A 14,056-nucleotide genomic window follows, 5' to 3' on the forward strand; every position below is an offset into this window, starting at 1 on the left:
CCAGATCCCTAAGTGGCCCCCTCAAGGATTGAACTCACAACCCTGGGTTTAGCAGGCCTATGTGCAAACCACTGAGCTATCCCTCTCCCAAGTTGATAGGTACTTAGTTAGACCTTTAAGTGTTAGGTTGGTTGTTTAGGAGTTAGAGTCCCGGCTGGGACTTCGCCTTAAAGCTGGGCATACACCGTTCCCCAGGCTTTAAGCCATGTTCATCATGCAGCCGGCCAATGCCCATTAGTGACCCCCATGAGAGCTGTTTAAAGTGTTTGGGGGAGTCCACAGAAAGGATAAGTGCAGATCTGCAGAAACTTTCGCCCTCAAACTCATGCATTCCCTAGCCTACATTGAAAGGACCAAGCCATTCCACAAGTTGACGCAATTGTTCGTCGCGGTGGCCGACAGGATGAAAGGTCGTCCAGTGTCCACTCAAAGAATTTCTTCTTGGATCACTGTCTGTTTTTGCTGCTGCTACAATCAGGCGAAGGTGCCACCTCCGGCGATTGTCACCGCCCACTCAACCAGGGCGCAAGTCTCTTCGGCAGCTTTCCTAGCCCAAGTGCCTATCCCAGGACATCTGTAGGGTAGCCACCTGGTCATCTGTCCACACGTTCACATCCCATTACGCACTTACCCAGCAGGCCCAGGACAATGCTGGCTTCGATAGAGCAGTACTGCAAGCCACTGAACTGTGAACTCAGAGCCCACCTCCGAGGATACTGCTTGTGAGTCACCTAGAATGGAATCTACATGAGCAACCACTCAAAAAAGAAAAAACCTGTTACCTACTTTTTTGTAACTGTTGTTCTTCAAAATGTGTTTTCTCGTGTCCATTCCATTACCTGCCCCTCTGTCAGAGTTGCTGGCAAGAAGAAACTGAGAGGGCATAGGGTCGGCAACGTCTAATATACCAGCACGTGAGCGAGGCACTCAAGAAGATGCTACAACCAACCCTACAGCTACCACTAAGACAAAAATCTCCCATGGGTGCGCACCCACCTAGAATGGAATGGACATGAGTTACAGTTACGAAAAGGTAGGTAACCATTTTTCTATGCCATTTTTGATGCTGGTGTGCTGTGACCATTGCCTAGCATACTGACCAAATATTCTCATTGTTCCTTGTGCTTCCCTGTCTGTATCCATTTGTTATCCCTTGTCTTACACTTAGATTGTAATCTCTTTAGGGCAGGGATTGTTTTTTGTTGTGTGCATGTCCACCACCTAACACAATGGAGTCCTGGTTGCTGCAGTAATACAAATATGCAGTTTACACACCTCAACTAGCTTTGCACCATACCCATCCATTAGCCTAGTGCCTCTTGCTTTTCGCTGTCACGGGCGAGTGTTCACGTGTGACATCTCTAGGGGCTGGAGAATGAGAACAGGCCTGTGGGGGGGGGGTAAGAGCTCACCTCCTGAGGGAGTTTGTGGCAACCCAATTATTTAATATAGTTCCTTGAGTAGTAGGTGAGCAGCCCTACCAGTGAAATCAAAGCAGGGAGGCCTTAGTCCCAGGCCCAGCTCTCAGACCATGGGCCTGGCCAACACCATGGGACGGGGCTTGTGATCTAACGGCCATAAAATGTGTATCCTGTGTGTTCCCTTCCTGCCTCTTTCCTCCCAGGGCCTCGTCTGGGCCTGTTCTGGGCCCCTTATGTCTCCCAGCCTCTTTCCTTTCCTCTGTCCTCCTCAACTAGGCCTGTTCTTGGCCCTTTGTGTCTCCCAGCCTCCTTCCCCACTGCCTGGTCTGGGCCCATTCCTGCCCCCATCTTGTGTCCTGGTCTCCTTTCCCGCCCATAGCCCCCAGGGTCAGGACAGGCCCACCCCAGCAGGAGCTGCCCACCAGCAGCCCTGGGCAGCCAGAGGCGCCTGTCCCCAAGCAGCCTCCTGGGGCAGGGGACACCCCTGGCTGGGGCTAAGGGGACTGGGCCCTGCTGCCCCCACGGTGGGGGGCTGAAGGCTCCTCCCCCTGAGAGTGGCCCCGCCCCTCCTAACCCAACGGCCACAGAACCCTCTGCCCCCGAACGTTCTACGCCGGGCAGCGCGGCGGGGCACGAGGAGGCTCCTGTTGGCCGCAGCGGCCCTCCCCGCCGCAGGGGGCGCTGCCACGGGGCGCCGCCACCCCGCTGTCCGGCGGCGGAGGCGGGCGCTGCTGCCGTCCCACGGGGCTGTGCGCGGAGGGGCGGCCCCGCACATGGCTCGGCTGCGGCCCGGCCCCGTTCCTCCGGCACTGAGCGCGCGAGCTCCTGGGCCTGCGCGCCGCCCCGCGGGGATGATGCAGCCGGGAGCCGCGCGGAGCAGCGCCGGGGGCCGTGCGGAGTGAGGCGGCCGCGGGCCCGAGCCCCCCGGGCGGGGCGATGCTGTCCCGGAAGAAGACGCGCACGGAGCTCTCCAAGCCGGGCGAGGTGCAGGGCAAGTACGTGAAGAAGGAGACCAGCCCGCTGCTCCGCAGTGAGTGTCCGGGGCGGCGCGGCGCCGGGGGGAGCCTTGGCCCGCGGGCTTGGGGGGAGGGGGCGAGGAAAAAGCGCCCCCCGGGGGGCAGTGGGGAGCGTGCCCCGGGCCTGGACTTGTGGGGCAGTGGGGAGCGGCCCCCCAGGGGGCAGTGGGGAGCGTGCCCCGGGCCTGGAGTCGTGGGGCAGTGGGGAGCGGCCCCCCAGGGGGTAGTGGGGAGCGTGCCCCGGGCCTGGAGTTGTGGGGCAGTGGGGAGCGGCCCCCCCGGGGGCAGTGGGGAGCGTGCCCCGGGCCTGGAGTCGTGGGGCAGTGGGGAGCGGCCCCCCAGGGGGTAGTGGGGAGCGTGCCCCGGGCCTGGAGTCCTGACTGGGGGGAAAGAAGACACCCCCCCAACACCCACCCCAGGAGGTGGGCAGGGGCCTATAGTGACACCCTGCCCACCTGATGTGATGGTAAAACCTCTGTTCTTTGACTGCAATTGAAGGGGATCCTTATCAACTTGATATGTAGGATCCGAGGGGACAGCTCAGATGCATGTGAACGGTAAGAAGTATGTGCCAGTGTACATAAGTTGTACATATTTGAATTGTTGGTGATTGCTTTTATTTTAAGGATACATTTCACGGAAGGGACTGTTTTTCTCCTGTGTTTTGTTTATACATTGCTGAGTGTAATGGGCACCAATCCCAATATAGGGTCTTTTGGGCACTACCACAATAGGAATACATCAAATAAAAATTAAGTCTGTTAAAACTTTTGAGGTACTACACCTGCCCATAAATCCTCTAGCCAGCTGGGATTGCATGATATTTACCAGAGATGGTTTTTACCAGCTAAAATCATGGTTTTTACTGCCCTGGGAAAAACAGTTAGTCCCAGTTTAAGGTATTTTCGGTTTTAAAAACGGTTTTGTTAATGCACACCCCATTACACTTAGTTTTAGTTACCTATTAAAATTGTGGTTACATAAGGCAGCAGATTCAGAGATTAATTTAGGGTTGTACAAACAAAAAGTGAAACTGCAGAGGATGTAATACTAATACATGTAACTATAATAATGAGCATCAGAATGTCTGTACGTTTTTGGTTTAGTATTTTCTCAGGGAAGTTGTGTGTCATCAATCTTCAATATTTTATAAACAAAAGTCAAACGTTTGATTATGTGAAAATGACAGTAATGCAGATTTGTGGGCTTGAAGCATTAAGCAATCAGAAGCAGGCAGAGTTTGACTGCCAGTCTAGTTCCATTTGGCCATACAGAATTCTGTAGAAGCCCAACTTTGATGTAGCGGATAGTTCCTCATTTTTCAGTGGATATATCAAACATTTGAAAAGACTCATTCTAGGCTTGCAGAACTTGCTGGACACTGGTGCAATTATTTTTCCCTGTTTAACCCCAGTTTAAGCCAGATTATACTAACACGTGGTCCTCCTAAACTAGTTTTTCCCAGGAAATTGTCAACCCTACTAGCCAGCTTTTGATGGTTTTAAAATATTCTCCCCTCCATTAAAAAAAGAGAGAGTTCTTTTCCTTGTTGCTGTATGGAAGACCTATGTGAAAAGGGGAAACTGTCTATACACAAGTGTTGTCAAATGCACTTTGTAAACAAACTTCTCTAATCTCTCAGTTCTGTGTGAAGAAGATACTGTCTTCTACAACTGAAGTGTGATTTTTATTTAAATTCACAATGTTCCTTTAATAACTTGTTCATATGAATTGGAGCAGTTCGCAGCTCTCCTAAAGTCAGTGTTCTTTTTTGCAAGTTAAGGCTATATTTTCATTGCCAAAAGAGCGGGGGGAAGGAGAGGGGTTATGGTAAGATAACTAATGTGTGATACTTATCTCACTGTAAAATCCTAATAGAGACAAGGCATGTGTAGTTTTTTACCAGGAGGTAGCTAGGCAAGGTCAGCACTGTACTCCCCACCTGTCGGTGATCCTGTGACTAATAGGATTTTACAGCAGGCTAGCTAATATAGTTAGTTAACCTATGGTAAAAACACATCTTTTTTTAGCGGTAAAGACAAAGCCGGAGTGTGACAGCAGTGCATCATGTTGTTTGAACAGTTACCTTTGCAACTGCAAGAGCTGAAAACATACTTTTGGGAAATGAACTTTGAACTCTTTAGGTTGTGCTCTTTGAGTTTTGGAATGTGTTAGTTTTAAAATTTAAAAACTGTTACACAAATTCAGTATCATACTGTAAATTATGAACTAAATCATTTTAGCCATCTTAGTAAAAGGGGTTTAAAAATTCTATTCTCACTAACAATAATCTGATAACCAGTTTTGCATGTACAGCTCAAAAACGGCTGAAGATATAAAGTAATAGCATGGTATTACTGTATTTCAGTGAGAAAGGAGACAAACTAGATTTAAAAATAAAAGGTATAATATTTTTAAACTTGTAAAAAGTTTAAAGTTGTCTATACATTAGAAATGTTTTCAGTGTTTTGTTGTGAAATAACAAGCCATTGTGTGCTCTAGTGTCATAGCACTTCTTATGGCACATGATTTATTCATTGCATCTACTGAGGTGTAATTTAAAAGACAAACTTCAGAAACCGTTATTGAATACATTGGCATATTTTTCCTTCTGAGTGAGGCCTACCATCTGGGTTGGTGTTTAACTTGATAGAGGCAAAATGGTTTAGATTCTGAACCAGTATAGCAATTAATGTTCATGTCTTATGGCAGTTTCCTTAAAGCTGAGCTATTAAATGCTATGATACATTAATGTAACATTAAGGTTGAGAAATTAAGCATTCAGAATTACAGCATTGCTAGCTAGGCCATGTTATATAGATACAGTAAAGTATAGGTTCTATTCCTGGGTGTGTACCACAGATTTCCTGTGAGACTGTGGGAAAGTCACTTATGTACTCAGTCACTGTAAGTACAGAAATGCAGACCTCATGATAAGGCATTAGATTGGGAGTTGAAAGATTTGAGTTCTGTTCTGCCACTGATTTGCTGTGTGACTTTGGACAAGTCACATGAACTCTGTATTTTGATGGCAAGCTCTTCTGGGCAAGAACTGCCTCTTACTATATGTGTATATGGTGCTTCAGTCTCAGTTGGGGTCTTTAGAAGCTAGTGAAATACAAATAATTTATGTTTGTTGCATTTGTACCTAGAGACGCTGTTGTGCTAGTCACTGTACAAACAGAGTAAAAGCCTCTCTTCTAAAGAGCTTACAAGCTAATTAACTTATCTTTGCCTCAATTTTTCAATCTGTAAAATGGGGATAAGTTGATGGATGTTTTGAGGCTTACTACTAGATGCTTTGAGATTCTTTCGTGGTATTTGAGATAGAGAAATGAAAAGCAAAGTGAGCCGGTGCTCTGAGGTGGTACTGAGATCTCCCTCAGGCGCTGGGCTGACTGGTTCTTACTCACGTGCTCCAGGGGTCTAACGGATCACCATATTTGGGATGTGGAAATAATTTTGTCTCAAGTCAGGTTGGCAGTGACCTTGAGGTTTTTTACCTTCCTCTGCAGTGTGGGGTACAGGTCATTTGCCAGGATCTCATTTAATCAATTTCCCTGCTATTGCTAAGGCCTTGAGCATTTGTACCCTCTGGTCCCTCATGTTCTCTCTTGGTGGCACACAGTAGTTTAGTCTCCTATGGGCTCTAATACTTTGGTATAATTCCGTATGTTGGATTTAGTGTGCATGTGACTGTAATGTGTTGGTGGCCTGTGATATATCCAAGGTCAGACTAGTTTATCTGATGGTCCCTTCTGGATTTGGAACTCTAACTGTATATTTGTTTAAAATGGCTGAGTTAATGTTACTGTGAAAACTTTAGCTTTGAATTTCCTGATTTCTACGATCTAATTTAGCATTATGGTCAACCAATTAGCATACCTATTTTGCACCTAACTTGGACATTTGTTGTAGCAAAGTTTGTATTTAAATTACAATGTTTTACTCTTACAGATCTGATGCCTTCATTTATCCGTCATGGTCCGACCATTCCACGGCGAACTGATATCTGCCTTCCTGACTCGAGCTCTTCTGCCTACTCTGCTGCAGGGGATGGAATAGTTTCTAGAAACCAGAGTTTCCTTAGAACTCCAGTTCAGAGGCCACCTCATGAAATAATGAGGCGAGAAAGCAACAGACTATCTGCGCCTTCCTATCTTGCAAGAAATTCGGCTGATGTCCCTCGGGAATATGGTTCTTCCTCCCAGTCCTTTTTAACAGAAGCTAACTCTGTTACAGAAAATGGAGATGCTGGTGCCCGCTATTACTATGATTTTTATGATGGTCAAAGGAGGCATCAGCTAAGTGATCGTGTACATGAGAACTATAGATATTATGGACATAACAATGATCTCTTCCAAAGGATGTCACAGAGTCAAGGGAGGCATACTGCAGGCAAGTGGTTATTTTAGATAATGCATGGGAAATATTTTTGGTATGGAAATATTTCTTGATGATGCTTCTGGTCATGTTTTTTATTAGTATTGCTCTATATTCTCTAGTTCTCCTATTTTAATTACATTTCTGATACAAAGTTTGCTTGTTTATGTTTATGGCAACCAGGAAATAGGGTTGCATATATTCTGTGGAGAAGGAAAGGAAATGTGCATGGTTTTTAAAAAAAACAAAACAAAACAAAAAAACAAAAAAAAACTATTTTTTAAAGGTACTTTGTAGGATGGCTTTTTAATATTAAACTTATTTAACTCCTGACAGAATTGGAGATATCTTATATTCGTCCAGGCTTAAGCTTAATATTGTATTTTTTTTTACAAATACATCTATTAAACAGATTATACCATTCTCCAGAAGCCACATAGCCTTTATTTCTTTAAATAAAGTGATACACTTCTGAATTTTTAAAATAATTTTAAGTACACCTCTACCCCGCTATAACACGGTCTTCGGGAGCCAAAAAATCTCACTGCCTTATAGGTGAGACCGCGTTATATCGGGTCCGGTTCGGTATGGCGTACCAGCAAGAGCCGGTACGCCGTGCCAGACTGGACCGGCTTCTCCAGTGGTGATTTAAAGGGCCAGGTGCTCCAGCCGTTGTGGGGAACCCCAGGCCCTTTAAAGTGCTGCCGGAGCTCCTGTAGCGGGGCTTGGGCGAGGATTTAAAGGGCCTGGGGCTCCCCACAGCAGCCAGAGCCTCTGGCCCTTTAAATCACTGCCCGAGCCCGGATGCCGGTGGCCAGGCTTGGGCGGCGATTTAAGGGTCCGGGGCTCCACACGAATTCAGATATAACGCGGTAAAGCAGCGGGGCTTGGGCAGCACTTTAAAGGGTCCGGGGCTCCCTGCTGCTTTACCACGTTATATCCGAATTTGTGTTATATCGGGTCGCATTATATCGGGGTAGAGGTGTATATAATGTGTACTGTCCGCCTATAAGTGACCTATTTTTCCTTATACATTTCAAGAGTTAAAATGAATACTGTATTTTAATTGAGTGCAAAATGGAAGCCAAGTGAGTGGTATTCTAAGCATGGATTATGAAGTACTCTTTCCCCTTAAATTATGACCAGCTCACTCAAAATACTGATGAGGTAAAATTGTCACACAATTAATTTTGGCTCACTTGCACATTTAATCCCCTTTGTTAAAATGCTATGAGAATTGACATGAATCATATCTGCACTCTTAAAATACATTCCTGTGGTAACATTGTAGCCATTAGTTGGCTTGCTTTTGCCAACTTGCAGTAGACTTTTGCTGTATCTATTAAATATGTATAGAATAACTGATGGCAATAAATTGTGGGTTGTAGTTTTGTTTATAAACAATCTGAAGTCAAATACCACAATAAAGAGGATAGAGTGCTTTGCTTAATCAAAACCTTGATGGCATTCCAGCACAGTAATTCTACATTTCTCTGCTCTGTGCGCTATGGCACTCCTGAATAATTTTTGTGTGGTGTTTTGTTATGAATCTTCTCCTTACAATGGAAAGCTACTGAAAATCTGTGAAACTTGTACAGCATCTGTGGAACCACTCGATTGGTCATAGAAAAGTGACCTTAAAAAGAGAGAACTTGTGTACTTATGTTCTAATATTTGATAAATATAAAACATCTTATACAAAGGGTATTTTAAAGAAACTATTTTAAACTTTAAACATGTACATAAGTGTTTTTGCTGTGAAATACATTCAGTTCATCTTTACGTGTAAACTAAAAGCAAAAGAGTAAATCTGCTGTCTCTAAGAAAACAACTCTGTTATCAAGAATGTCAAGACTTTAAGGTTACTGACCTCATGTATGGAATTTTTAGCTTGACAGAGAAATGCTTTTGTTACAGAAAACTTCTTATTCAGTGAATAGTTAGGGGGAAAACTGAGTTCCAAAGAGTAATGCTAGTAATACTGTTTAAAATCAGTAAATAATGAAGCTTTACTGTGAGGACTTTTATGCACTTTCATTTTGGTTTTATTTGCTAAGTGCTAAATAATACTTCTGATATGTTTGAACAAGTGTCATCCATATAAGTCATATGTTCCTATTAAATTACAACCATCAGTTTTTAAAAACCCTGTCTATTGTAGGAAACAGTGAACCATGGCTGAAACCGTTTCCCCAAAGCAATATTGAAAATGATTTAAGTGCTAATATAGGCTGGTCAGAACAGTTTTGGAAAACATTATTGATGCTTGGTGGAACAGCAACAGTCTTTGATACCCTGGAAATGGAAATCTGGGTTTCTTTTTATGTGATTAAAAGGGACACTGTCAGTTGAAATCTAGTTAATTTCCAAACCAAGTTAAAAGTAGTTGTTGGTACTGTCTCTGGGTCACCCTGCCAACTTTTTGTGATTTTACAGTCACATTTTTCTGTTTGTTTAAATGTTCTCTCCCCTGCAGCTATTTGAGACCTACACAAACAGCTGCTGACAGAGGACTTTCCTCTCTCTTCCCTTTTCACCTCTCTGGTTGCTGGAAAACAGAAGGGAGCTTCTAAATTTGGTTCTCTATTGTCAGTCATTCCCATATCTTTATTGCTCCTAGCTTGACTGAGCATTAGTAAAAGTGACTTAGATACTTGTCAATTCTAGAGGTCTCCTGTGGCAGTAGTAGAATCAGGGATTAAATCTGCTGCTGCTTAGTGTGAGGGGAGTGGCAAAAAAAGGACATTCTGTTCCTTTGCACAAAAGCACTGTCTTCCCCCCACAGCATGCAATTTTAAACTATTTGATGTGTTTCGTTGCCAATGAGAATGTGAACCCAAGTCTTTATCTTCAGTTCCCTCCCAGCTTCCTCTTCCTTCGCGTTTTTCTCAGCCTAGGTTGTAGTTGTTAGGGCTGTTGATTAATCGCAGTTAACTCACATGATTAACTCAAAAAAATTAATCGTGATTACTCGCTGTTTTAATTGCACTGTTGAACAATAGAATACCAATTGAAATTTATTAAATATTTTGGATGTTTTTTTACATTTACATATATATTGTATTCTGTGTTGTAATTGAAATCAAAGTGTATATTATTTTTTATTATACATATTTGCACTGTAAAAATGATAAACGAAATAGTATTTTTCAGTTCACGTCATATAAGTACTGTAGTGCAATCTCTTTATTGTAAAAGTGCAATTTACAAATATAGATTATTGTTTTTTGTTATATAACTGCAAAACTCAAAAACAAAACAATGTAAAACTTCAGAGCCTACAAGTCCACTCAGTCCTACTTTTTGTTCAGCCAATCACTAAGGCAAACAAGTTTGTTTACATTTACAGGAGATAATGCTGCACTCTTATTTACAATGTCACCTGAAAGTGAGACCAGGCATTTGCATGGCACTTTTGTAGCCGGCATTGCACGTTATTTATGTCCCAGATATGCTAAACATTCGTATGCCCCTTTATGCTTTGGCCACCATTCCAGAGGACGTTTCCATGCTGCTGATGCTTGTTAAAAAAAAAATGAGTTACTTAAATTTGTGACTGAACTCCTTGGGGAGAATTGTATGTCTCCTGCTCTGTTTTACCCGCATTCCACCATATATTTCATGTTATAGTAGTCTTGGATGATGACCCAGTACATGTTGTTCATTTTAAGAACACTTTCACTGCAGATTTGACAAAACGCAAAGAAGATACCAATGTGAGATTTCTGTGGATAGCTACAGCATTCGACCCAAGGTTTAAGAATCTGAAGTGCCTTCCAAAATCTGAGAGGGACAAGGTGTGGAGCATGCTTTCAGAAGTCTTAAAAGAGCAACACTCCGATGCGGAAACTACAGAACTCAAACCACCAAAAAGGAAAATCAACCTTTTGCTGGTGGCATCTGGCTCAGATGATGAAAATAAACATGTCAGTCTCCAGGGCTTTGGATTGTTAGGGAGCAGAACCTGTCATCAGCATGGACATATGTCCCCTGGAATGGTGGTTTAAGCATGAAGGGACATATAACTCTTTAGTGCATCTGGCACGTAAATATCTTGCGATGCCAGCTACAACCGTGCCATGCGAACACCTGTTCTCACTTTCAGGTGACATTATAAACAAGAAGTGGGCAGCAGCATCTCCTGCAAATGTAAACAAACTTGTTTGTCTGAGCGATGGCAGAACAAGAAGTAGGACTGACTGGACCTGCAAACTCTAAAATTTTACATTTTTATTTTTGAATGCAGTTTTTTGTACATAATTCTACATTTGTAAGTTTCTTTCATGATAAAGAGATTGCACTACAGTACTTAGGTGAATTGAAAAATACTGTTTCTTTTGTTTTTTACAGTGCTTGTAATCAAAAATAAATATAAAGTTAGCACTGTACACTTTGTATGCCATGTTATAATTGAAATCAGTGTATTTGAAAATGTAGAAAACATCCAAAACTATTTAAATAAATGGTATTCTATTATTGTTTAACAGTGCAATTAATCACAATTTTTTAATCTCTTGACAGCCTTGTAGTTATCTTTTCAAAACCAAATTATTTGATAAGATTTTTTTACTGAAACTTCCTCATCTATCTTCCACCCCAATTCACCCCAGTTCTACCTTCCTTTATTCTTATTTGACTGAGTTATCATCAACTGTCTTTAATCCTTTAACCTATTCCCTTGGCCCTTCCTTTATCATCCTTGGCTCCCTCGGATTCCCCCCTCCCCTTTCTTCAACTGCTTCCTTTCCTCTGGCTCACTCCTCCATCTATTAAAAAAAAAAAAAAAAATTCTTTATCCAGTACGGTCTGCTGTCCTATCTCTTGTCTTTCCTTTGTCTCCAGAATTTTGGAGCATGCTTTTTACTTGCTGACTTCATGTCCTTACCTCAGTCCCTTTCTTTATCCCCCTCCAATCTAGCTTCCAACATCTCTACTTAATCAAAATTGTCTTAATCATAGTCACAATGACCAGGGCTTGAAAAAAAACTACTTAATGCCTACTAGTTCAAGGATTAAACCTACTCATCATCAGACTGAAATATACATGTGCCTCAAGCAGAGCTCCTCTCTGCTGCTGTTGTACTTCGGTTATCTCCATCTGCTTATGCCTGAAGACCCAGTCTCTTGCTGGCTGAACTTTGCTTCTCCAGTTAATGCTGCCCCCACACACAACACACCAGGTCAGTCAGTCAATGTTGGGCCACCCCACATCTAGAAGAACCTCCGTGTATTCTAGTCCCACCAAGCTCCCCTTCTCTCACCCAAACAGGACTGGCAGCACTGGTCTGTCTTCGCCGATTCAGGAAGATATTGGTTCCTCAGTTTATGCACCATTCATGTTTGGAAATCTATCTTTTCAATAGTAATTTAGGGTTCAAAACATGCAGTTTTTAAAATGGAAGGTTAGGTTCTGCAGAAGTTGATGGCACTAGCCTAGGAATGACTCCTATTTGCACTGGGCAAATGGATTTTTTTCAAGCCCTATTGAAATGACTACTTTCTAGCTCAATTTACAAGGGCTTGCTTTTGTCCTTTTCCTTCATGATGTGGTTTAGGTCTTCAGTAGTGGTTAGTCTCTGCTCTTAATCCACTTCCTCTCTTCTTTTGGCTTCCATGATTCTGCTTTCCTGATTCTCCTACCACTCCTTCAGTATCTTAGTGTTGCCAGTTCTCATGTGTTTATTTTGTTGGTGATCTCGCGATATTGGTGTTTTTCTTAAAGCTTCAGCTCCTAGAGTTAAGTGATTACCTGAAGATTCTAACCCTCATGATTCCAGAGAGAGGCTTGAAAACATGACCCAAATGAACCTTAAAGGTTCAAACCACAAGGCAAATACAAAGAATTCCAGAATTCCTGTAAAAAAAAACTCTAGCTTAAAAATAACAAATATGATTTTTAAACAGTTGGGGTTGGTATCTTCTTTAATGTTGGCTTTTTACCTTAACCTTTCATCCCCCAGAGTTCCTTGTTTCCCTCCTATCTGATGTTCAGGTTCTCTTCTCAGTCCCCACCTTTTCTTGCTCTCTGTAACTTTGTTTTTGATTGACACCTTAATAGTGGTGGTTCCCAAAATCTACCTCTTTACCCCAGACCCTTCCCTCTCCTATTTTTTTTTATCTTTAGCTGCCTCTCTGACATCTGAAACATAGGTACAATTTGAGAGGTTATCTTTCCTCTTCTTCTCTTCTCCATTCCTGCGTTAAAGCCTTTGATTGGTCCCTGGTTAAAGCCCTGTCTGTGCTTCAGATTCAAGCTGGGTTATAACCATATCTCTTGAGTCATTTGTAATTGTAGATAAGCCATAAAATTGACTGGCATGTACATGAAAATCAGTGATCTTTGAAGTCACTTGTATGGGGGTACTTTCAGAGGGGTATTTTCAGCCATTCGGGTATGTCAGAAGATGAAAATGATTAACATTACACACTGAATGATAATGAAAGCAAAAGATGCTGCTCATGTCAAATCATGACTTCATAATTGTAAACAAGGATTCATGGTTCATATAACGTGGGGAAAAGGAAAAGAAAAAAGCAGTGAGGTTAATGATCAAGTGGAAGGTTTATTTGGGAACCAATAACAGAAAGCTGTTTTAACAAGCCTGGTGGTGTTTGTAGAAAAAGAAATTGGGAAAATGTTTGACTTCTACATTATTCTTATCTTTTTAAACTACTGCGCTGATTCTACAATAATTTTATAGCAACACAGTTTTCACAGCTTGTTCTCGTTGATCTTGTTCCAGACTTTAAATTCATTTTTTGTCTGGTTGTGGTGGGGAATGTTCCACCTGTGCTCTTATGTAAGGTACATGGTGGGAGTAAAGCCAGCAACTTTGGCATGGGTGGGAAGAGGATGGTATTTGAGTATCTAAGGGTTGCAAATCTAGTTAATGGTGATAGTTGGTGTGGTAGTTGAAAAACTTACTGCCTCCGCCCCAAAACTAAACAGTTCTTCTTGTGTCTCCCTGTCCTGTTCCCCATTCTGAGATTTTTTTGGGGTGGGGGGGAGGAGGGAGATTACCTCACATCAGGTTTCTAAACCAGCTTTGGGATGTGGGTGCTCAAGATATTAGAACGAAACACAAGCAAGTCTGAGGGTCTTATTCAATAGGCTGTACTTGTCCTTCAACCGTTTTCATGTTGGTCAAGGACAGTGGGATCTAAAACTGCTCCACCTTTCCGGTTCTGCATCAGATGAATGGTAGCACTCTGAGGTTCCCTGCTCAGTCCCTTTTT

General features: G+C 42.8%; 1 protein-coding gene across 2 annotated transcripts in view; it reads left to right on the top strand.

Annotated features, from left to right (window-relative positions):
• Positions 1-2,231: 2,231 nt before the first annotated feature.
• The window catches only part of SAV1 (salvador family WW domain containing protein 1), a 35,658-nt gene continuing 23,833 nt past the window's right edge, over positions 2,232-14,056 (top strand). Inside the window, exons 1-2 of one of the 2 annotated variants that reach the window (XM_026654256.2) lie at positions 2,232-2,451; positions 6,395-6,835. In XM_026654256.2, coding sequence (XP_026510041.1) covers positions 2,358-2,451; positions 6,395-6,835 — 535 coding nt within the window. In that variant the 5' untranslated portion in view covers positions 2,232-2,357. The remainder of the gene's footprint in view (positions 2,452-6,394; positions 6,836-14,056) is intronic. The other variant, XM_026654257.2, reaches the window with a different exon arrangement.

The sequence above is a fragment of the Terrapene carolina genome, unplaced genomic scaffold (assembly GCF_002925995.2).
Source record: "Terrapene carolina triunguis isolate 2854851 unplaced genomic scaffold, T_m_triunguis-2.0 Scaffold189, whole genome shotgun sequence".
NCBI classification, from domain to species: Eukaryota; Metazoa; Chordata; order Testudines; family Emydidae; genus Terrapene; species Terrapene triunguis.